The 25,470-nt window shown below is 42.8% G+C and overlaps 1 protein-coding gene across 5 annotated transcripts in view; it reads left to right on the plus strand.

The window, feature by feature from the left end:
* Nucleotides 1-25,470, plus strand: part of LOC143895838 (uncharacterized) — a 128,313-nt gene that overhangs the window by 1,410 nt on the left and 101,433 nt on the right. For 2 of the 5 annotated variants that reach the window (XM_077403219.1, XM_077403220.1), the window contains exon 3: nt 25,021-25,272. In XM_077403219.1, the coding sequence (XP_077259345.1) occupies nt 25,021-25,272 (252 nt within the window). Of the gene's footprint in view, nt 1-3,281; nt 3,378-8,053; nt 8,253-25,020; nt 25,273-25,470 lie in introns of those variants that run through there. The other 3 variants (XM_077403221.1, XM_077403217.1, XM_077403218.1) reach the window with 3 other exon arrangements.

Here is a 25,470-nt window from a genome sequence, read left to right on the forward strand (position 1 = left end):
CTTAACCCGATTTAACGCAGCCACCTCAACTCGCATTGTCCTAACGACTATTTAATGAGAAATTGCATTGTTTTCGGTCCCCCCCCTCTCCCCGCGTCTTCTTCGCCCATCGCGAATCAAGCTTTCACCGGATGGCGAATGGTAATATCGCGCGGTCCACCCCCGTGTGACAAATGTCTACGCGCGATATCAAAAAGAATGCGAAGAAAAAAAAAAGAGAGACAGAAAAACAAAAGCTAAAGAGAGGCAGCGGAGAGAGAGGCATTGTCTGTCATATGTCCGAGAATCGATAGACGGTTACGTTGTTATTGCGGACGGAATAATATCGGTTGCGTTTTCGCGTGCCGTGGCGTGCGGCGGAATTGGGCCCGCTTACCCAATTCCGGTTGCTTTTAAGATCATCTTGCGGAATAAAATCGCGGCTACACGCGTGTCGTCGTCGTCGTCGTCGGTGGCGATGGCGGCGGCAGTGGCGTCGACGGGGGCGGGAAAAAAAGAAATGTTTTCGTACTGCTTTGTCGAAAAAGGCACGTACAGTCCGTGGAGAAAATCGGTCGCGGACCCGAGGAAAGTGTTATTTTCCGCGACATTGTTTCCCTCTTCCGAGCCCGAGCGCGCAAGCTTGTTTATTTACTTTACGGAGGAATATCGTTGGTCCGGCTATTTGCTTGCAATACGCGCGCGCCAAGCAATCGTTGACAATATACGTTGTACGGATTAAATACATCCTCGTGCGCGCGTGCGTGTGTGTGCGCGCGCGCGCGTGACAGGATTTTCTAGCGAGTGCAGTTTTTTTCGGCGTGCTCTCCCCCGCGCGCGTGGTGTGCTCTGCTCGAACTCTTTTCGTCCCCTCCCCCCCTTCCCGGCCTGTAGGTCTCTCCGTTCCCTCGCCCCCCGGCCCTTTCGCCCTCGCCGCCTGGTGCCCCCCCCCCTCCCTCCGCGTCTCTATCGCTCGCGTTCTAGCGGACGAATTGAAAGTATACGTTTGAGAATTAAATCGATAAACGAGGAATCGCGGCAATTATCGTGTCGGCGGTACTGCATATTTAATTGCGTTATCGCTTGTTTATCTATTTCGAGAGCGCGGGGAATTAAATTTTTGGGAATCTTGCCAGAATAGGGGGGTTACCGGAATAGCGTACGCTACGCAAATTTAAATTAAATTGCTGTTACATGAGATATGAAAATGTGAAATAATACGCGTGTGTGTGCGCGCGCGCGCGTGTGTATTTTAAGTTGCACTCGAGATATCGAAACGACTGGGTGTATTATCGTGTATCGTGAGGTAACCGTCGCGTCGCGCCGGTATACACGTTGCCTTTTAACGATTTCTATATTCATCGCTGATGTGGGTTACACTCCCGGTGTGTTTCACTCGCGCGAACAATGGAGCCGGTGCCGCGGCCTGAAATCGTCTCTCTCGCGAACGAATTCTACGACGAAATCAAATTCCAAGGTGGAAGACGATCGCCGCGCGATTCAAGTTGTCCTTGCTTTCGCTCGGTTTTGCGCGATCGGAGCTGCGAACGAATCCGCGTGCGCGCGCGCGGAAATAAAATTTCGCGCGATTCGAAAACAATGGCGAGAGTGATTTACGTCGCCGCGCCTAATTCGCTCGAATTCTCTCTCTCCCTCTTTCTTTTCCTCGCCCCCTCCCCTCCCCCGCCCCCGTGCGAAATAAATTTTTCGCGACAAAATCGGATAAACCGCGCGCGGTAGGATTTTATATGTGCGCCGCCCCCCGACCTTCTCCGCGATTATTTTTACATTTAGCTCACGAAAGGATTGCGAGATACGTGAAATAAAATGTCGCGAAGAAGGTCACGCAGCTGCATTTATAATGTCACGTATTTACTAGCGCGAGATGCACCGTTTCGCAAGCGGATCGGAAAAGTATCGCGTATAGGGGAAATAATAGCACTGGCGAATTCTCTCGTGTCGCCTTTTGTGTTTTTCGCGCGCGCGAGCGCGCGCGCGGCGAAGATCGATGCCTCCTATGTGTATGAAAAGAGTCGCGGCGCGGTAAAAAAGAAAAATACTAAATTTTAGTACATACCGTTGCATTTCGACGTTGCGCGACAAATGCGACACCGGCGTTATTGCGTCGCTCGATAAAGATCGACGTCGTGTTTTTTTTTTTTTTCCCGGACGATCGGAGCCGAGGATTGTGTCCGCGCGCGCAATCGGTCCGCTCGCGATAGAAAATGCGTTTCGAAATTCGCCGCGATGACGCGGCAATTCTCTTCGAGAGTAATAAAGCCGGCCCGAGCCGTTTTCTCGCGGTTTATTTACGCGCAAGGTTACCTAACGCTACTTTAATCGCGACTCTCTGTCGATTTCTGTTTTCGAAATTGTATCGAGCGTTAAGCTCTCTGTGATATCACAACATTATAACTCTCGGAATATCACACGGTTCATCGCACGTAAGCCGGAGGGGGACGTCACGTACGTTAAGCGTGACGTTTTGAACGCGAGTTTAATATTCTCGTTACGCTAATCGCGCGGAAAAAGCGTAACTTTTTTATTTTAATTCTCCCCGGGCCTTTTTTTAAACCGCAATCCCACTTACGTATTATCGCGACGAAACATCGTTATCTTTATTAATATTATCGTTGTTTAAACAATGCAAATGTAGCGCGTTTGCATTTATCCATTTATTCATGAATTATTATTGGTTTTGCCAGAGAATGATATATATTTCTTCGCTTCTATATTTTTCTATAAATCGCAATTATAATGTATAATTAAATGTTATACGCATTCAGCGCGCGGCGCGGCGGTGCGGCGGCCGGCAATATTCCGTTGCAGCTAGAAAATTGCTAATTCCCCGCTTAAATTTGTAATTATAATATATCAGGAGACACACGCGCGCCACAAATACATTCCCCGCCCCCGCGCGCAGCGCGTGTTTGCACCTGCATGCGGAAACTGTTGTTCCTATTAGCGCGAGAAGGCGGAGCACGTAGACGAGTTTCTTTTTGTCTCGGCTGTTTTCCAAGTATCCTTTTTTATATTAATTTATCCAGTAATCGCGCGTGCATACGTTGCCTGTTACGTGGAGTCGCATATCCGACATGTTTACACGCCTGTATCTCTGTGTGAAATCATCGGGATCGCGCTCGCGTCTGTCTCTCTCCGTGTTTTGTGTGTGTGTGTGTGTGTGTATATGCGCACGCGCACAACGACGCGCGTGTGCAGGCCGAGTTGTACAAGGCGAATCAAATTCAGCCGACCGAGGCTAGGACAGGTGCCCCCAGGTGCTGACAATAGCCGAGCGGTCAAAAGTACGCTGTATACAAAAGGGGACTGTACGATGGACGGGGTTCGCTCTTTTTCGTCGTGGAAAAATGTTTTCTTTGCAATGCGGCCGCGCGCAGGTACCTTCATTGTGCACTTGAAGCGATTTTCAATCGTTCGTCGCAAAATTACCGCGGCTCTGCGAGACGGTGCTTGCTGTTTGAATTTAATTACAATTTATGCGCGAAGAGTTGTATTTTTTTTTCTCTCTCTCTCTCTCTCTTCAAAATTGAATCTTATATACGATCTTACTACCTTGAACTACAGATATACATACATACATACATACATGTGTGTACACACACACACACACACACACACACAAACACACACACACACACACACACACACACACACACACACACACACACACACACACACACACACACACACACACACACACACACACACACACACACACACACACACACACACACACACACACACACACACACACACACACACACACACACACACACACACACACACACACACACACACACACAACACACACACACACACACACACACACACACACACACACACACACACACACACACACACACACACACACACACACACACACACACACACACACACACACACACACACACACACACACACACACACACACACACACACACACACACACACACACACACACACACACACATACACACACAAATATATACATAAATATATTATATATATATATATATATATATAAATTATATATATATTTTAAATATATATATATATATATATATATATATGATGTATATATAATAATTAAAATATTATAATATGTTTTATATTTATTATAATATATTATATTTATATATATGTGTGTGTAATTACGAAGCTGCTACTTTTTGATTGAAATATAGAATAACTCTGGGAGCGAATAGAATAAAAACAAAATTAATCACGTTGATGGAAAAAGTTTCACCGGCGTATTTATTCGAATTTATAGCTCGCGCGGACGTGCGTGCATTTATTGATCTTTTTGTGCCACCCATTATCCATCCATAGAATCTGCCTTGCTCTACCCCACTCTCTCTCCCTACCCCGTCCTCTCGCTTATCTCTCCAGCCTTTTCATCGTAGCACCGCGTCAATGTCTGTAAATATTAAAGCCGTTAATCTAAATCCTCGAAGTCGACTTGACCCGCCTCGTCTCTTTTTCGACCTCTTTTATTTTCCATTTCTCTTAGCTAACGACATTAAACGGAAGTACCCACTGCTGCCTTAATGAAATTTACTTTTGTAGCTTCGTAGAGCTCACGAAGCCTGAATTGCATTATGCGAGATCGAGAAAGAGAGAGTGCTGACGGATTCGTCTGTCGACACACCGGTTAATTAACCGAAGATTAGGAATCGTTTATCGCAATATGAAATTGCATATTGTCGTTTGTATAATATTCGACGGGAATATCTGGCGCGTTTGTCACGTCTGATGCAATTTCAGTCTGATGTATAAACGCGAAATTTTTGGTAAGCCGTATCGTGCTCTTCGTCAAATTGTCGCCTCGACCGGCGGCGTCAAGGTTGTATCTCCCTCCCCCCCCCCTTCCCTCTCTAAACCGTTTAATCGGTGTAAAGCTCAGATTACTCCTTTTAGACTCTTGGAGCACACGCTAGATTCTCGTCAAAATAAGGAGCGGGCGATAAGAATCTTTTATTCAGTCGCGTGATAACGTGCGCCGGCGCGAAACAAGACGCGACGAGCGCGCGATGATTCACTCGCGCGTATCATCATCGAAAAATTCCAAACATCGTTGACGAATTATGCGGAGAGCTAGTTTTATTTGATTACGCGGTGCATCACGATTTTGCGATCGTCATCGTCATCCCGCGAAATCGTATTAAAATTAAAGCTTCTCCCCCCCGTGTCCCCCCTCCCTCCCCCGCGCGCGCGCGCCGAACCGCGATCGCTGTGACGTCGTTTCAATGTAATAGAGTTAATGAATACGTGCGATTAGATATTGTGCCGCGTGGCACTGCATAGCGGGGGAAAACTACCAGGCGAGGAAGCCGCTAACACACTCGGAAATTCTGCCGCGGACTGTACATCATGCTAAAATTCTAATCGGTAAAATTAGTCGGGAGGGGGTACAGTCACGCCAGAAAGTCTGGCTGACCGCGATTCTAAGCAAGAAAGTTATGAAATCAATTCAACGTAGGCGCGACTTATATTGTACCGTGACTTTTTCCCGAGGTAAATAATTAAATAGCTTGCAACCCCAACACACCATTAATTAATATTTAAAAGAAAAAGAACTTGCTCGTGTAGCTAATAATAATCTCAACATCAAATAGAATCGCGAAGGTTAATCGTAAATAATATTTACCGGACTAATATTATTTAAACGCGAAGATATCACGCGAGTAACTTTTTTATAATATTTATAAATACATATCGGGGAAAAAAGAGTACAAATTAAATGCTGAATATCACAATGTAAAAAATCTGTGTGTCGATAAATGCGTTTGTGATAAATGCGAGGCACTTTGCTCTCGGCTCTACAAATATTTATGTATAGTGGTTTACATAAATGTCCTTCTGTAATAATAAGCGCGTTATCACGCGTATCGTGTTTTTCCTTTCTATCTTCTTTTTTTTTTTTTTTTTTTTTTTTTAATCGACTCCACTCGTGCGTTGAAATAATTCGCTGTTTAGTTAGTTTCGCGGATGTAACGCCAACATTCGCGAGCGCCAGTTATCGTGATTACCGCCGCAAACATAACGGGCGGCGCCTATGAATTTTACTGCGATACAATTGCAGCGCTAGATGAATAATCGTGAAAGCACGTATGAACATCGGTCATTTGCTAACGGGCGATTTAATCTAGATTCGGGCCGTGTCGTCGTAGAAATTTTGTCATTACGGAGATAAAGGTACCGAATGCTTTTCCACTTTGAATCATTAGTCACGTTAGCTCGCTATGATCGTTCTCGCAATTACACGGACGCGTCATTGCTATTTAAAGTCCGCCGCGCTGTTATTAGAGAATTATTATTTCCATTATTTATTGCTTTGTACACATATCCGATTCTATCGGTGCCTCGATAATATTTACGTCGGTGCGAATCATATCGTAAATGCAGCACCGGGTTGAATAATAATTCGTCATTAACGTTGTATCAGATTGTTTCCTTCATATTTTTTCTTTTTTTTTTCTTAATGAGACAATTAACATATATATTTTCTTTCCTATACCGCCGATCGATAGGCTGCCTCGCCGAGATGAGAATGTCACCTTCCATTTCTGTCCCGCGCATTGATATTCCACGGTTATATAATCGTAATATAATTCCTTCTACATTTCTCGTTAAATCTTTTTACATTTCGCTCCATATTACTTACCATTCTACCTTCCTTTTTCCGATTCGTTTGCTATACGTACCTGCATTAGCGCGCTTATACGTTTCATAAAATATCTTATTTCAAAAGTAATACTCATTTTATTGCGCAGTAAAATCCATACGCTTTTTACCTACATTTATCAAATTGCATTCTACAGTTAATTCAAGAATATATCTCAACATCCCCGTTATATGATTTATCGCGAGCGAATATTTAACGGTATTTTATAACGACTTACAATTAATTCACGAGAGAGTATTGTAAGTTATTCAGATTCTCTTATTCGTCACGTTTGTATTATACAATTGACTACGACGATTTTTGCTTTCCCGGCGGACGCTGTGCCCTGCGATACTTTTTATTTACGATATCCTGTCTTATCGATCAATAACAAATTATTGTCCCGTACGTGTACGGCTTACTTGCTGATCAGACTGCACATCTATACGCGAGTGTGTGTGTGTGTGTGTGTGTGTGTGTGTACGTCCGCGCGATTATATTGCTCGTTTCAATCGGCCGAAACAAAAAAGTAAAAAGTAAAAAGTAAAAAAAAAAAAAAAAGAAAGAGAGAGACAAAAACCACGGTAGCAATATAAAAAGAGGGCGATCGCATGTTGACTTAATTCTTCTATATCTACCATGAATTATGACCGTGCGCCCCGTTATCTGTGAAAGTTCCCAAGCTGCATTATCGCTAGCGCCGAATCGCCGATAAATAATATAAGATCTAATTCCGTAGTTATGTGCTACATACATGTACCGTGCTTGCTGGACGATTTAAATGAATAAATTTCGCCCAAGCCGCCCGCCGCCCGTAACGCCTTCGATATATAAATTGCAAACGTATATACACGTTGTGTAATGAATTAAATTAAGAAAAAAAGGCAAATTATAACTTTTCAAACTTTCTCGCGAACGTTGCGCCAACGCGCGTTTTTAAATTGCTCTTATCATATTTTAAATTTTATATTTCGCTTTACTTGAAGATAACGCGATAGAGATATACACAACACATGAAGATGCTGCACCTTTATAATTGTAGCCATAAAACATTTACATTGCTATCGATCCCAGGTATATCTAACACCTGTATCTTCTTTCTTTGTACGCGTCGTCTATACATTACACATATACGCGATTCAGCGCCAATCGATGGCCCGCTATATACTCGCAGAATTGGCTAAATCATACATCGGTGCTTTTGTAGAAAAAGAGAGTGAAGCTCGGCGCCGATTTCTAACAATTAGACGTCTGTTTGTGCGCGGTTAAAACGCGATAAAGCGCGATTTGTTCTCTATTCTTTTTTCTTTCTCGCCTGACGTCGCGTCGCGCGGCGCATTGTACAGTTGAATTAATGTTTATTCAGCCTTGACACGTACGCTCTTATCGAGCTGCTCTCTCCCGCTTCGGTATCGTCACCCGCTCTAAAACGGCCTTAATGAGTCTCGGCAACATTCTCTCCTCGCGGCGCTTTCTCACGAAATTCGTCGGTGAACCTTCCGCGTTATGTACAAAATACTTCGCTCGATGAGCTGTACGATTATGCGCCTCAGAATCGAGCCGTAATGAAATGCAGATACAAGATATAGTGAGTATGAAATAAATATTAGAATTTATTATGCATATACATATTGGTGTACAATTTTAATAATTCATATTTTGTATAATGTAGTTCATATATAATAATACATGTATATATTAAATTTATAATTAATAATTTATTATTAATTAAACTTATAATTTATTAATAATATTTATATTATATAAAATTAATAATTAATAATTTTTAATATTGGTATATTAATAAATAAAAAATAATTGCGAGTTAATAATATAGATTATTATTATTAGTGATATTACATATCTTTACACTAATAACAATCTTAATCAATATTGTTAGTGTTTCTACAGTTTTATATTTCAGTATTGATATTATATTTTATTTTTTGTTCTTTATTGTTTTTTAATCTGCAAAATTGAAACCAATGACGAGTAAAGATTAGAAGTGTATGTGTTTCGAATGACGATGCTGTTGCGAAATTTTTCCGCAATCTATCGTAAAGCGCGAAGAAATTGCATTTGCGTAATGACTCTAAACGTAAAATCAAGCGTTTCGCGAAAGTACCAAATGAAACCTAATGTACCTCCCAGTGTTCTGGCGATTTAATCGATACCTTTCGCACATGTCGCGAATCAGGAGAAATCTCGACGAAACCGTGAGAAGTTCAGGAACGATCGTTACGTCATTGTTCGAGTCGAGATTTCGCCATTTCGCTAAATGCGATATGAATGGCTTGCGGTAGATTATAATAATCTTCTCAGCGATATATCGTTTCACGAGCATCTGCGTGTTTACATTTATACAGAATATTCAGAATTCACGATACACGTAATAAATATCTCTCTTCGTGTATAATCCGAGTTATGGATTTTTTAAAAGTAATTTTCAGCAAACATATATGAATAGCAAAATTTTCTTTTCAGTTTTTATTTGCTATGAGTTCTGGTTTTTATGTTTTGTGTTTATGTTATGAGTTCTGGTTTATGAGAATAAACAAGTTAGTTTCATTCTCTCTCTCTTTCTCTCTCCTTTTTTTTTAGTTATTTAAATATCCAATATTTCAAAAATAGAAAATGTGCGCATAAATAGAAGATAATTCTACTTTTTAACGATCAGGAATACTTCAGCTCAATGTAATATTCAAATCATTCGAGATTTTTCCATGCTGCATTTATATAGCCCGCACACACGTGTCGATCGAGTTCTTTATTTCTGCAGCGCGACGCGCCGCGCCGATGCGAAGAAAGCTTAAGTGCATATTTAGCGGCCGAATATAGTCTAGCCGGTTAAGCGTTTACATCGTCGTCTCATCGAGCTTTTCCTTTGCTCTCGGTTTCTCTCTTTCCTCCTTCGTTCGCCGTTCCCTTTCCTCATCCAGCCAGTTTCCAACGTAGTCTGGCAGGTAGTCACGGGGGAATGAGATATCCGTACACAAGGCAAAAAGTAATTGGCAGTAAATTTCCTAGATTCTCGTACTGGGTATCGCATTGATGCCTGCCGTGATCTATCGAATCACGACGAAACCGTATGGCGACCGAGAAGAGATCTTCGACAACCTCGCGCATAAACAACCAAATGCATCCATCTAAATTGATATTTTTAGACATGACTCAAAATCGACGGCTCTCTGTGCCGAGAGACGCGCGAACGAATATACGCGCGTATTCCATTGTAACAGAATATTAGTTATGTAAGCTGTAAGCGGGAGAGAGAGAGAGAGAGAGAGAGAGAGAATACTGCGCTGTGTCCTGATTGCGCGGTATCGACCTGCGACACTGTATCCATTATCTGGTTCCATTTTCAACGAATGGCTGTATGATATTTAATTGGTAGAGTGCAAACGCGATGAGTGGCTTTCCAGGAAAACATATTAATTCCGCGTTCGAGCATGCCGGTGTCCAAGTTTTCGGAATTTCCATTTGTTTACTCGCGATTTATAAAGGACAGTTTTTTTTGCGTCGCGGCTCGGTTTTATTGTGAACCTTGATTAATTGTCCCTGGAAATTGTATTATTTGCAAATATTATTAGGTAAAATAGTAATAAATCTATAATGTATTAAATTATCTGTTTTGGAATGTATTTAACGTTTATACAGCACGAAAACGCGAAATCAAGGACGTGAAATTTTTTATCCCAGAGTTATGTAGCAAATCGTTAATGGCACAAAAACTTAATTACTTAAAAGACAATAAAATCTGATAAATGTAGATAAGCATTTATGAGGCTTTACAATATTATTTTATCACAGAAAAACTGAAATCGTTTATTATTCAAAAAATGATGAAAAAATTACTTTAAAAAAATAATATTGATGTTTTAAGATTAATTTGTAATATTCATCGCAAAATCATTATTAAAATATTTTATTAAAGTTGATTAAAGCATAAATTATTTTTATTTATAAATTTAATTAAATAAAATACAATGACTGATTTTATTAAAACTTGAAATTTAAAAAATCGAAAAAAAATTTTGAAAAATAGTGTTCATAATAATCTTTTACGCTATTTTTAAACGAATTGACACATGACTTATTGAAAATACATTTTTCTTGAATATTCGTATAAAGTCTTACAATTGCGACATTGTTTAATCGTCCGCTACGAAATGATCGAATAAATTGTTTAGAGCAGCTTTGTCTATCTTGTTAACATAATTATGGAAACGAAGCCTAGAGAGAGACTTTGTGCAGCTGAATTGAATAATTTCAAGCTTCCCGGATTTGCATACAATTACAAAATTGCTCCGCAGTCAATTACCCGGCTGCATTGTGATCGCGACAATGCCGATTCCGTCCATCTCACTATTTTTCTTACTCATTTTCAAAGCGTTCTCTGCGTAAAGAATTGAGGTTCTAAAGCTCCGCGCCGAATCGGGTCAAGTGGGAAAATTGTTCAATCGACGATATAAGCATTTCGTTCACGACGGAGACAGGGATCGACGGAGACAGGGTGCTTCCGCGCGTGCCGCTAAAATCGATACGCTGGCGCATCGACGAAAGTACCACTTTTCTCTCTGTCGCTTATTAAATAACGTCTCTCTTATTAATCTTAATTAAGTTTTTACTTCGCAGTCCTTGCTTTACATCGCGGCAACGACCGTAATAAATAACGCTATTGATCGGCGTTGATTACCTAAACGTTTTAGTTCAACTTTCGACCAGTCTGGCTTTTGATTCGCGCCCGAAACAAATCTTTATTTTTATAACGAGCGTCGTTGCTCGCGAGCGAGCAAAGAGCCGCGAGAATTCACCGAAAATGTGTACAGAAGCAATTTATGCTTTGACGGCGATGTGTTCGGGGACGCGACGGGGGTGAGACAGGGGCGAGAATGGTGCAGCGAGGGTGGGCGCGCGAGGGAGGATGAGAGAACGGAAACGACGTACGGTGGCAAAGCCGATAGAAAGGCCCGATGTAATTACCGCTGGGAATTGGACCAATGGAAAATGTATTCTATTATTGTGCCAAGCTTTTCCGAAAAGGCAGGCAAGTCTGCTAGAACCGTGTCTTCGTTTCTCTTGCATGTATATATAGCCGGTGTTTCGTTAATGGACTCACAATTCCGCGGCGAGCTTTAACAAATAATTCAAACAAGACGACGTATCTGGTAAACGATGTTACGGCGATGTTCGGCGATTTTTTCTCCTGTGTTGTCGCATAATAGAAACCGGTTTTATCTAAAAGACACGTATGCCGTATCATTGCGTTAGAGATCGTAACGCGCATTTTATATCGCGACGTGTAGTTACTAAATAAGTTACTAAATAATGCATTTTCCTGTCAATAACAATAATAAGACTTACAATTAGTGATGTTTCCACGCCACATTTTAATCTTGGGAGAAGCGATAAATCAATAACTGTGTGTTAATATGTTGCAAGAGAAATCGATATTTCGAGTTAAAACGTGCGCGTAACTAATTAATCGCGATTTATCAGACTCGATGTCACGAATTGAATATGTATTCCTGCTGATACAGCAATAATTGTTTATTTAAAAATAACGATAACGCAATGCACCTAATATTGTCCGCAAATATAATTCGACGTGTGGTACTATCGTTTCCAAAATTATTTCAACGCCACCGGCGATGAATTGCGAAACACGAACCCGCCATGCCTTCTATCTGATGCAACTGTACACGCGTCAGTCTGCTTAGCCTTGCCGCGAAATGGTGATTTATAATAATGCTGATTTATAAGATCGCAATGGCGTCCCGTTATCTTTTCTTAGATTTTTAATCACGTACGCACAGACGCGAACGGAGCTGGGAATTTTCAGTGACGAGGACAATGATGAAACGCGTTGTCGTTAATCTTGATAACGATTTTTTGTATTTTTTTTTCCGTTGCTACTATTAATTATCGCGTTGTAAAAAAAATTGTTTGCCCACCTTTCGCGTACGCGGATGAATCGGGCATAATCGGCGATAGCGTATCTGTTATACCTTCGTGACAGTTATGATAATCATTCTGTACCGCGCGTCGCGCGTCGCAACGGAACACGAGCGACGACGGCTCTATTTTCAGGATAATAAAACGTTCAATCGCATTGCATTATTGCGTGCCTCCGAAAATTCCTGTCCGCCATTCGCGCGCATTCTATCGATCGCCTACTCCTCCTATCCGACGCAGGACCTGGCAAAACAAGCAAACAAAAATGTGATAAAATATTCCTGTCGTTTATTATTAAAAAAAAGAGCGAGCGAGCGAGAGAGAGAGAGAGAGAGAGAAATGGTAAATTGAACTATTCTGAAAAATAATACGCCCCTCACGGAGAGGGGTATTAGGTTTTTATCGATCCGGCTGCTTTTTTGCAAAATGTAATACAAACATTAACCGCTTCTTTCTTTCATTCTCTTTCTTTCTCTCTCTTCTATATCGCGCGTGTTTGCAAATACACACGCGTGTGTGCGTATGCAAACACACACATTTCTACTTGTGTCACGTGCGTGCGCGCCGTACGGCGCACGCGCTCGCGCGTTTATACGTTCCGCGAGAAAACATCCGCGCGAGAAAAAGACAAGTAACGCGTATGCACGCGTGCATAACATTCTGTGAATGCGGCGCGCGCGCGGCGTTTGCGCGACGCGACGAGATACGATCGTCGTGCAGCATCCATAAGGCGGGAAATTACTCCTCCGTGTAGCGCGCCCCTCTCACTCCGCCGCGCCTCTCTCTTTCTCTCCTCGCCCCTCTTTCGTCTCTCTCTCACCTTCTCTCTCTCTCTCTCTCTCTCTCTCTCTCTCTCTCTCTCTCTCTCTCTCTCTCTCTCTCTCTCTCTCTCTCTCTCTCTCTCTCTCTCTCCCTCTATCATAAGGTTTCATCATGCAGAAAGAGCGGAAATCGCGAGTAGTTCTCGCGTTACTTTTTCGGCCTAATAGAAACCGAGTGTGTATACACAATCCCCGCGATTCCCCGAATACATTATCGACGTTGACAATCGATGGACCGATGAAACGAAATGCATTCGGTTGTGTCGCCGGCTACGCCTAGCGAGTCGAGTGCGTTAACTCGCTGCACAAATATCGTTATCGCGATGGTGTGGAGTGCGCGGAAAAGAATAAACAGCGCGTCAATTACTTGCCAATCGAGTCGAATCAAGATCCGAAAACAATGTATCCGTGTACTTTCAGTATACTCGCTAGTGTTCGGCGAATAATGAATATTTTGCTTTCAAAACGCGCTAGAATGCCTAAACCTCATTACAAAAGCACCTCCTGAGATTCGTTATTTTCGCTTGCCTTCGAACTGTCAGTTCGCTTGCTTTTTGAGTGTCAGTTTATTTAACGCGATGTCCCTGGAGTGTCGACGACTGGGATACGAGTATATAGCGGCCATCCATGGAACAGTTTTTTGTCTTCGACAAAACTCTGTGGTCCCCCTCGTATCCACATTTTCTCTCTTCCACTTATTTTCGCTCCGTCCTCTTGTTCTTTCTCTCTGTCTACGCACTTTTAACGTGTTTCACAAGTATTCCCCAAGGAAAAAAATGTTTTTTGACGTTATCGTTTGAGTCATCGTAAACTGTGTGTATACTTAGCTTTGTGCTATTTGCTATATATAATCCTCTTTTCGAATGTAATCTCTTTTATATGGAAATCTTCAGATTACCATGTTGTATGTATTAAAAATAACGCTACGATTTTTAAATGTTAATATTTTTTCATACGTAGCTTGTATATTTTTACGTTTTGTAAATTGAAGAAAAAACTTTTTACTTTAGAATTGCTTAAAATATTAATTTTCTCGTTCTATTACGCCAATACAATAATTTTTTATCTTATATTAATTTTAATTCTAATTTTAAGAGATAAATTAAAAAAATTGACGTATAAGCAAATCGACAACAAATGTACTTGAAGGAAATTTCGTATTATTCGAATGTTATATGGATTCTCATATTGTATTCTTTCTTATTCGCCGAACGCGAATTTCGCTCATATTCGGAAATGCCTAGTGCAAGCCGGAAGAAGTAAATAAACGAGGCGAAAAGTCACCCAGCGAGAGTTGCTCCTCGGAGAAAAGTGAATTGAATCCAGTCGATGGAGTGAGTACGTAGGTGAGAGGAAAGATGCTCGGAAAGAGTCGGATCTGTGCTGCGCGGAGGGAAGAGAAAGAGAGAGGGGAAAAGCACATCGGTAGAGAAGGGACGGGCGCGCGGCACGGGGATGGCGCGGACGAGATAAATCTCTTCATAAAGAACAGAAATGAAAAATAACGAAGAATAATATAAATTAAACGACGCGGCGCGACGGAACTAGTGTGGAGCTACTCAAAATGGAATTTATAAAATTACATATCTTTTTTATAATTTGTATTACAAAAAAAATATATATATATATATATCTCCCTCTTTTTCTCGCGTTACGCGGTAACGTAAACGTCATTATCTCGAGAGTGTTGTTCAACAGCGTTGCCGTTAATGGCGCGGATTAATTCGAGTCAGAGGCTCGTAACGCGAGTTAAGCAGTGTTTTAAATTTATAAAAGGCACGAGTCAAGTTTATTACGTTTTACACACGAGAGACTCGCGAGCGAGCGAGTATATATTCGAAAGAAAAAAAATTTGGGGAAAGATAACGATCTACCTTGTCCCGGAAAGTTTCTCAATCGTCGTGCCTAACGTGAGGCGTTAATTTTACGACGCGACCGAACGACGCGTTCCGACTTAATTTTACAATTACGCGAGTCAAAGAGAAATAAACGCAATTCGTGCGCGCGCGCTCACGGCCGTCCAATAATGTTTTTCTTCTTTTTTTTTTGCTTTGGAGGATTTAATAATAATGCGATATCGAAATGTATAACACGTATGCCGTGCGTGCCTGTGTGTGCGTGTGCGTTTGTATGCGCATGCGTAGGTCGCGTGCGAGCGTGGATAGCCCCTCTTCTCTGTCTTCTTTCCCTCCACTTTCCGTAACACTCGTATACAGAGGGAGAGAGAGAGAGAGAGAGAGAGAGAGAGAGAGAGAGAGAGAGAGAGAGAGAGAGAGAGAGAGAGAGAGAGAGAGAGAGAGAGAGAGAGAGAGAGAGAGGGAGAGCCCGGTAGACAGAGTACTCCCCCTCTTCTCTTCTCCTCTTCTCCCCGCACATTCACTTCTCCAACCGTGTGCGCGATTGGGAAATCCTAACTGCAATAGCGCATTGCATTATATCTGCGCGAAACTGCATGTAAATGCAAAAATGAATCCGATGAGACAGTATTGTGTGCTCGATCAGTAATACGGATTAATATTATTACAATTCCAGATCTCGTTGCTCCGATATACAATAATGACCGCGCTTTATTCTTCTCTCTTTTTTTTTCTTTTTCGTTGCAAAAAGGAAACGCGAAATGTGGCGCGACGCAATTTTGCCATTTTCTACGGCTTTTTTTGTTTATTGAAAAATGAAAACTGAATTTTTTTACCGAAGCTGCGATTCTCTCGCAGCTCTCGATTTTCGATCGACAATCGAATGCGTCACTTAACGTAATCTGTTTCTCCGAGGCGCGTTGTACGCCTCGTATCTTATCGTTGTTTTCATTGCGCATAAGTATCAGAATGCACGCTGTCGGATTCACAAAATCGCTTCGCCACGTTCCTCGTCGTTGACAATTTCGTGCGTCTATAAATACCGCATCAGCATTATAATATTACTTTCTCTCTGTTGACGTTGCACGTTACGATGCACGAGGGAGGTCACGTAATTTTTTACATTTCGCACTCGCCTCGTAATTAGTTTCTCAGACTTAGGCCGCCGAAAGATCATCGTAAATTCTAATAAAGAGAAACGATTCGCGGATTATTACACCGGATATCGATGAAATTCTGTAATGTTGACGATTATCAGATGTACCTATACTTGAAAAATCCTTCGTCCGGGAAATATGAAACCTAGTCCACACGCCAGGAATCATATCGTTTGAAAATTCCAAGGATCGGGCGATATATCGAAGGAATTCCGTCAACATGAACAATATTTGTGTTTATACGTCTCTATGATTATTTTCCCTTAAAATATACAGAGGTGACTCGAGTTATTTTTTACGAGATAACACATCGGTGTTTTTCTTTATTTAATAATTTATTGTAAATCTCTCTTCCGCAATATTTTAAATTCTATTGTATTTATTTCCAATACACATGTCGGCTTTATAATTTATTCTCTTTGCAAAAAAAATTTTATTTTTTTCTCGATTTGCGTTGTTCAGTTTATTCAAACTCGCTGTAAACGTTATCACGTGCAACATCGTTAAAACGAATATTACGTAAATGAGAGAGAAACTGTTCGTCCGCTTTTATAACTGTTTTACAAGCGTTGACAACATAAAGAACATGTAAATTGGAAACGTAACAACAATTTTACGTTAAAAATTTCATTTTCGAGTCACAAATTCGAGAAGGGAAGCATCGTATTAAATGTGAAAATAATTTAACAACCAACGAGTTGAAAAGTCAAATGTTTTTGAAGAATTGTATTATATTTATATAAGAGGTAATATTTTCCTGCTTGTACAATTATATTATAAGCCAGTTCGTTGAGATCACATTAAACTCGTTTATCATATCACTTATCGCCGTGCCTAAGTATGTATTGTAGATAATCAGCGGGCCTTAATCTAAATGCGCTGATAATACTAGGTAATGACATTGCATTTTTTTCCCGCGTCTGATAAACGTGGAAATAAACATTGATTAAGAGGCCCCGACCAAAATAGGGACCTAATTTCGTATATCTCGAGAACCGGTTTCATTTTGGTTGCCATCGTCAAGGTGACTTCTGATCTGCAAGATGGGGATCTCTCTCTCTCTCTCTCTCTCTCTCTCTCTCTTCCCACTCTTTCAATTTTATTCGTCGGAGTCCGGATATCTTTTATTGCTGATCGACGCGACTCGCCTTTCGCGAATGAGAACCTTCCGCGGGAATAACGACGATAGTGACCCTATGCCGTGTAATAATAACTCGATGAGAACGATGCCAAGGGGCTTTAGCGGGGAAACGAGAAGGAACGGAAGGAAAGGAGGCAGGAAGAGGGACGACGATACGGTCGCGGCAAGAAAACGAACAGTGCGAGCGCGACGCGTGCTTTTGAAGGGCACGGTATACATGCTCTCGCGCGTTCTTATTTTTCGCGTGTACCTACCTACAAATCCTTGAAGTATTCAATAAATCTTTCTTCAGCTCTCTGAGAGAGAGAGAGAGAGAGAGAGAGAGAGAGAGGGAACGGAATTGAGAAAAATTTTAATTTATTTGTAACATTCTATAATTTTTTTTTTTTTTAATATTTGTAAATTTTGAGGTAAATATTTAAGTAAACAGTTTTTATAATAAATGTTTAATTGAAACAGCAGACGAGGATAACGTAGAAATTGGGTGGTACACAGTTGTTTAAATATATTAAAAAATTGTAGAAAGGTACAGCATTTGATGAAATTTTACTGTCGATTTTAAATGAAAGAATCTGTAGATTCCGAAAGGAAGCATAGGGAAGCTTGAGACATCCCGTACACTCGTTTTGACGCATACGAGCGTTGTATATCCGTCCGTCCCTGGGTAACTTTCAGCGAATCAGCTTTTAGCCGCGCTCATTATAACAGTCTTGATATTAAGAGATATGCGTCTGATAGCTTTATTTCGCTTATTTCTAAACTCTCGACGTCTTTCTTGATGTTTTTTCTTCCTTTTTTAAAATTATTATTAAAGAATCGGAAATGCAAGAGTCAATCTCGCTATCGTTAAATGACTTATTTATCATGCAGCGTTTGGTAAATAATTCGGCTCATCGATTGATACAAGAATCAGACGGGTTCGGATAACATATGCATTGACGGGATATATTTGCCGGGTTTAATCGATTTCTGGATATACTAGTTTCCTACATCAGTTGAAGTATATACATATATATATATATATATATATATATATATATATATATATATATTGCGAATATAACCACGCTCGCTTTTCTATTATAAAATTTTTATCAAAGCACCTCAAAGTGTAATATGCTTTCGCATAATAAATACGCAGTTTGCAAACTCACGAAATTCAATCTAACCGCGGTGTGTGTCGAACTTGAATACGACATAAGTACATCATTTAAATTTCCGCGACGCGCGTACATACTCGCGTATACGCACTCTCTCGCATAAGCGCACGTTACATTTGTTATTAATATCGTATTACATTGCATTCGCTCCCCTTATCCTTTCTCCCCGCCTCTCTGTGCCTCGCTCGCTCGGAATATCTAATGCGGCGCGTTTTCTTTGCGGAATATCGTTCGGCGGCGCGTAATTGATTCGTAGCACGCACAAGGGATGAGATATGGATCGGTAACGAATACAGATAAGCAAAAATCCGGCGATTTGTTTTTCGCGAAACAAATAAAAAAAACATCCGATGCATAGCTTCTTCGCCGTAGCGATGCGACGCGCGATGCCCCCGGGCAAACGAATACTCACTCGCCCAAATGAAATCTTTAAATGCCTACAAGCGCTTTGTGTGACGATGTGCGTTGACGAGTCAAGTGTGCCTATCCGTTGATTCACTCGCGTCCCTGTATGTGTGACGTACCTGAGTCAAATTCCACGTATATTGTGCGTGGCCGGGCTGCATGCGTGCATGCGTATACACACGCACGCGTGTGTCAACGACAGCCACCGACACGCACGCGCGAAGGGGAACACACACGGGACCCTCCGCGTCGACGTGTGTGCACGTGCAGCGCGTCGGGTTGAAGGTTCGCTCACACGATGCACCGCTCCGGCGCAGTTGAAAGTTTTTAATTAAAAGCTGGCGGCGAGATAGCCGCAGATATCCGCTTTCTTCATTTTGAAAAATGTAATGAAAGCGGGATACATCTCGCGCGCGCGCGCGCGCGCGTTTCAGTCTCTAAGGTCTTATCTTTCGGCTCGTTGCGCTAATTTATGGGACGCTAATTTAATCCGAAGGAACGTAAACGCAAATGAAATATTATATCCCCCCCCCCGACGAGAGAAATATTGCTCGTATTAGTACTTATAGCCTCGATATCACAAAAATTAGTCACATATCTAATCGCTGTATAATCAAAAGATGACTGTTTTATTTTTCATTTTTATTTCACCGCGACGTATTTCGTTCTCCACGACTATTTACCTTTAGCGGAACGTAAAGATAATAAAATGGAATAGCTTTAAAGAAAAATAAAAATTAACTTACTTGCGCGCGTTATTCGGTTTATCCTCGATCCCAGCGTTATCGCACAGGGGATAAACGAAATAACGCATTGTCGTCGTAACGTTAGTCCGGGTTACTTTCCGTCCGTTGGATTCTTGAATCTCGGTATTATCGGACGACGTCATCCCGCGTTTCTTAATCTCCTGACCGCGCGGTGATTCATGCGATGTGATGAACGCTTTAGAGCGGTTAGTAAAACTCATTCGCCGCGAATGAAAGAGATGGAGAGGAGGACGAGGCGAAGGAGCGTCGCGCGAGAGCAAAAGAGACGGCGCGACGAGTTCTGGAGGAATATCATCGGAAAGCGAGACAGATGGGCAGAAATATAGACACGGTAACAAGTAGGGGAAACGGGGGAAAGAGAGAAAGAGAGAAAGAGGGCGAAAGAGAGGGACAACGCAGTGCGGAGGGCTTACGGAATAGCTTCGTATATATGCGATTACACGCGGCGAGGGTATACAATGACGGGGGGTGAGCGGGGGATGGGGAGCATTGCCCTATATCCCGTCCTTTTTTTTCTTTTCGATCCCTCGGCCACGTTTTTCCGCGCGCTGACCGCGTACGCGCGCGTGCGAGTATCTCTTTCCGGTACTCTCGGGATGAGAGTACATTATTCGATTCGCGCGCGTCGCGCGCGATGAGAAAGGTTAATTACATAATACGAGCGCCGCTTCGCGCAATCGCGAAACCGTCTCAAATGTCAGTCGACGTGGGATATTACATATTTTACGTTCAGCAACTTTTTTTTCCATCGTGACGGTAAACGAAGCTTCTCGAGATAGTAGGGGGAGTCTCGTGTACGAATTGCTCCGATTGCAATTTACAGCTGCTTGTCGTGCGATTCTATTTTTCTTTTTTTTTTCGTGCACGCTCCTCGTTCGATCGCGTCTGCCGCGCCGATCGTTTTTCCGCCGATGAAAATATTTTGACGGCCGACGTTTACATCCGTGCGTAACGTGACGATTGCGATATGCATCCATCGTACGTTACGTTGCCGACGGTACGCGTTACATAAGAGCCATTAACGATCCCGGTGTGATTTATTCACATTATTTTGATCGTGCGCACTTATTAATTTCGCGCCGCACGATCTCACTCATCACCTTTTCATTCTCCGCGCTCTGTTCCCTCCGTTTTCTCGCACGTTATAAACGAATACAATAGGTATGTGTCGCGAGTTCTTGTGATACAGCGAGAATGCTCAGCGTTTTCGTATCTTTTGGTCGGCGAGCGCGTAGGCATAGCAATGAACGGATCTGTTGAATATTTATAGTATTCGTGTTGTTCTCAATCGTATACGTCCGATTAACCGGATTTGATTAGCGTCGTGTTGCTTTTGATTCTTCTTCGCACACATTTATATTTATTTACTCAGTTCGGGCAAACGCAAACAAAGATATAGGTATACAACATATAAATTCTTGACGAGAAAAAAAAAACAGAATAATCATGAATTGTACACGTTATATTTTACTGAACGATTTTAAAATATTATGTGGCATTTTTTACTTTCCTTGAATCCAGTCCATTCGGATTCGATCAATATCGTCAATATCATTTTTTATTTTATTCCATATTTATTCATATTCCATTAGTATCATTTTTATTCTCATTCCATATATGCTCTTTTATACTCAATGGACTTAAAATATTACGTGACGTGTTCTCCTCGTTTTCGTTCTCTCCTTCTCTCTCCTTGAGATTCTCGTCGCCTCCTTTTCTTTCTTTCTTCTCTCTTTCTCTCTCTCTCTCTCTCTCTCTTTCTTTTTCTCTCTTTTTCTTTCTCTCTCTCCCAGTCGTTCTTGGTTCTGAGCGTTTCTATTGCAAAAGGAAAACAGACAACGATCATTATATAAAGCTGCAGAAGTTTCACAAGCGTAATGTTATAGTATCCCCGACGGGGAAACGGATAATGCATTAAGAAAAATAACAATTATCTCTCTTCGCGTCATGTACGTAGCGGCGGGAAAGAATTTCTCGAAACACTTTTGGATTTTACACGAAGGGGGGAAAGGATTCGCGAATGTATTGTCCGCTCGCTTTGTTTTACTCGCGCGATTAGCGTCGTCCCCGCTCCCAAGGGCAAGCACCTCGAACGGCAATCGCAGAAACGAGAGAGGGTGTTCCATTCGTTGTTAACGCGGCGCGATGTAAACGTCCGGTGTTCCGCCGGGGTATGCCGTTTCTCTTATTTTTAAACAATTCGCGTCGACGTGCGGCGGCATTTTACATATCGCCCGCACGCACGACGACAACGCGCGCTCCGCTCCTCAAGCATCGAGAAATAAAATTAATGAGTGAATTGGCGGAGCGTCACGACGCCGCGACCGTCGCGACAGATATTTATTTACTATGGAGCGTGTTTTTTTTTTATGGAAGGAAAGAGCGCAACGCGTACGTCGCCCGATGAATAATGCATGGCGCGCCATTGTGCATCCGTGCGCGCGGAGAAAAATATTTGACGACTCTCGATGGGGCATGGAATTGGCGCATTCCGATAAATAATAACGGTAACGGCGAGATTGAAAAATTTCGGCGCCCACGTGGGCGTCGCGTGCGCGCGTGTGTCGTGTGTGAGCACGTACGCTCGGTTTGTGTAGGTGCGCGGGTCTCGCGCCCGCCGACGCCAGTGCACTTGTCCGTGTCAGATAAAAGAGCGTCGTAGATGCAATCGCGATATCAATGGCGGTAAGTTTCGCGCGCGGTGCAGCGCGCGCGCGCGGAGAGAAACGAGATTAACTGCTATAAATACCATTCGCGTCGGCTGATCTCAGCACCTCGTGGGCCGCCCACCGGCCGGAAACTCTTGGCCGCGACTGTACTCTTAAAACATTGGAAATAGTTATGGCAGTGGTGCTCACACACTCCGTTCGGTGTGATCGCCTAAGTGCCATTTATTGATTCAATTATGTAACGCGAGCGCGATTGATAGCGCGAGCGCGACACGCTCGTCGATTTGCGCAGTACTTTAATGAAGCGACTTAGCTACGGTTTTGCATATCGAGGCGCGTATACCGGGGGATTCGCTCGTTTTCAAGAGTCTCGATTAGCCGGTGCGCGACTAACGTGACCCAATATCGGATTCACTTAGTCGGCAATTAAAGGACTTTGTTATTCGAGACGTGCCTTTCGGAATCATCTTTCTATAAGTGAAATCGATACATCGCCGGAACCGCCGCTCTCGCGTTACGTCACGATATAAAGCGACAAATAGCCGAAAGCGGGGAAGGGGGGGGAGGGGTAGGGGGATTCCCGTCGACTGCGGCCAAAAAATTGGGCATTTTTGCGTGAATATTCTAGCATCGATCTTTGCGCGCGCGGCCTGTCTCTTTTACGTCCAAATCCGATCCATTTGAAATTTCGCCCGGATAAATAAAGCAAAGGGAGTAATGGACAAGTCTCCGCTGCAAAGCAGCAGACGCCCGTACAGTCCGTGCTGCAAGCGCGAGTGGATCTCTCTCGTCCCGTGTGTTTTTCCCTCCCTTCGATCCCCTCGTTCGAGTATCGTATCGAGTGTTTTATATTCGCAATTACGACGGGCCGATTCTCTTGCAATTCTCGCAGCCGCGAAAACTCGCGCCGACACCGTTACGTCGATACGCGCGACATCCGACATCTGTAACCGTCGTGCCGGACGCGAAGGAAATAATTAAAAAAAAGAAATGGAACAAACGCGTCGTTCGTCATTTCGCTCGACGCCTCGACGCGCGATCGATCGACGATGAGAGACCGATCGATTCCGCTATTAGAACGGCAGACTTCCGCGACTTTCGGGCATCGGGACGAGTTGGCTCGCGTCGACAATCGCGGAGTGATTTCCGGAGTGATTGCCATGATATATGTATCGCGTCGACGGTTGAACCCTTAACGAAAAGAAAAGGCGCGCAACGCGAAGGACTCTCGCGAAGGAGGGCTTTCCATCAGGAATTTATGCGACGAACTGTACGCGCCGCGTGCACGGTTCGTTTGCTCTTTCGTCTGCGGAGCTTTTTTCAGCAGCCGGATAATAAACATTTTTCTCATTGAATAATAAATAGTTTTTCTAGGGTAACAGGGAGAGAAAACAGCGACGTGTGAAATCAACGTACCCCGTTCGAATCTTCGTTCATGCTTTTATCATTTATACGCTTCTTTCTTGCCCCCCTCCTCCCTCTCCCTCCCTTCCTGCGAAATGCGAATTAATCGTCGCGTTCCTCCGCCGAGTGAGACGTCGTCGCGCGTCGTTCTTGTCGGATGACTCCGAACGGGCGGTTAATTAATTTTTTACACGCGCGCGCGTTCGCCATTTATTATTTATCGCGCATCGCGATTCCGCTCTCTATCGATTCTAATCACGCGAATCCCAACAGAATCGTGGAAACCTGTGTCACTTTTAGCGCGAAGATTTCCTCCCGTTCGACGAACGCGTCCGAGTTTATCTCACGTCACGTACGTGCGTACGTGCACGTGTGCGTATACGTGCGTGCGTGTGTGCGTGCGAATGTCGCGCGAGTGTGCACGTGTCTCGGCTCCGCGGTACGCTGCAAATACCCTCCGGGGAGCCGTACCCCCGCCTTTCCGCGGTCTCAACCCCCGCCTCGCCGCGAATCTCTCTCGCGACGGTCGCGCGTATTCGGGGGGGATGGCATTTTAAAAGCCGACATGGAGAGGGAGGGGGAAAGAAAAGAATGAAAGAGAATGTCTTTTAATCGAATATTCCTCGAAATTGATCCGCAACCGAATTTTCGATGCTCTTTGTCGCGCTGATATTCGTCGCGTTTTAATGGATATATATATATATATATATATCCTGCCTGTTTTTATCATCCGATTAATATTGCATCATAATACATTCTAATATTCAAACGCATTTCTCATTAAACATTAATATATGTTAATTGTAATATTAATAACGGTACGGGAATAATTATTAAATGGCATGTGTACCGCGAGCGTGCTATTAGAAGCGACGTTGCGGAAAATTATATGGGAGAGAATATGTATTTTCTTTGTGTACGAAAATTTTCATTTTTTTTTTCGCCGGGCATCATGACGCTCGCAGCGGGAGAATAATGACTTAAACATGAATATTGACGAATTTCTCTTTATTCTTTTCAGTTACTGGGCGGTGCTTGCTTCAGCCACGGCCCTTACACATTTTATAAGGCGGTAAGGATAAGTAACGGTCGTGTCCTGCGTCTCGGCAGTTTCTTCCTGACGAAATTGTGGAGCGATGCCGATCTCGTTAGCATCGGCGAGCTTCAGCTACTGTGGATGGACAGTCGTGGACCGAATCAGCCTCTGGCGTCCTTGCGGCTCTACTTCTTACCTGAAAACACGCCGGACGGAAGGAGGGACACGCACGGCGAGGTATGTTCCCTAAAAGATATCTATAACGAGCGATGGATTAGATTTGTGACGAATTTCGTGACAAAATACTTTCGACCAAATGAAATGCGGACGCACGTAAAGCTCGTTTCAACGAGACGTTTCTTAATCCCTTAATTCTCATTTGAAGAGCTTTTCTCTGAAAATTGTGTCTCATCTCTTTAACAAATGTCACAAGCT

The sequence above is a fragment of the Temnothorax americanus genome, unplaced genomic scaffold (assembly GCF_048541705.1).
Source record: "Temnothorax americanus isolate GAGA-0224 unplaced genomic scaffold, ASM4854170v1 Scaffold17, whole genome shotgun sequence".
Classification (NCBI taxonomy): Eukaryota; Metazoa; Arthropoda; class Insecta; order Hymenoptera; family Formicidae; genus Temnothorax; species Temnothorax americanus.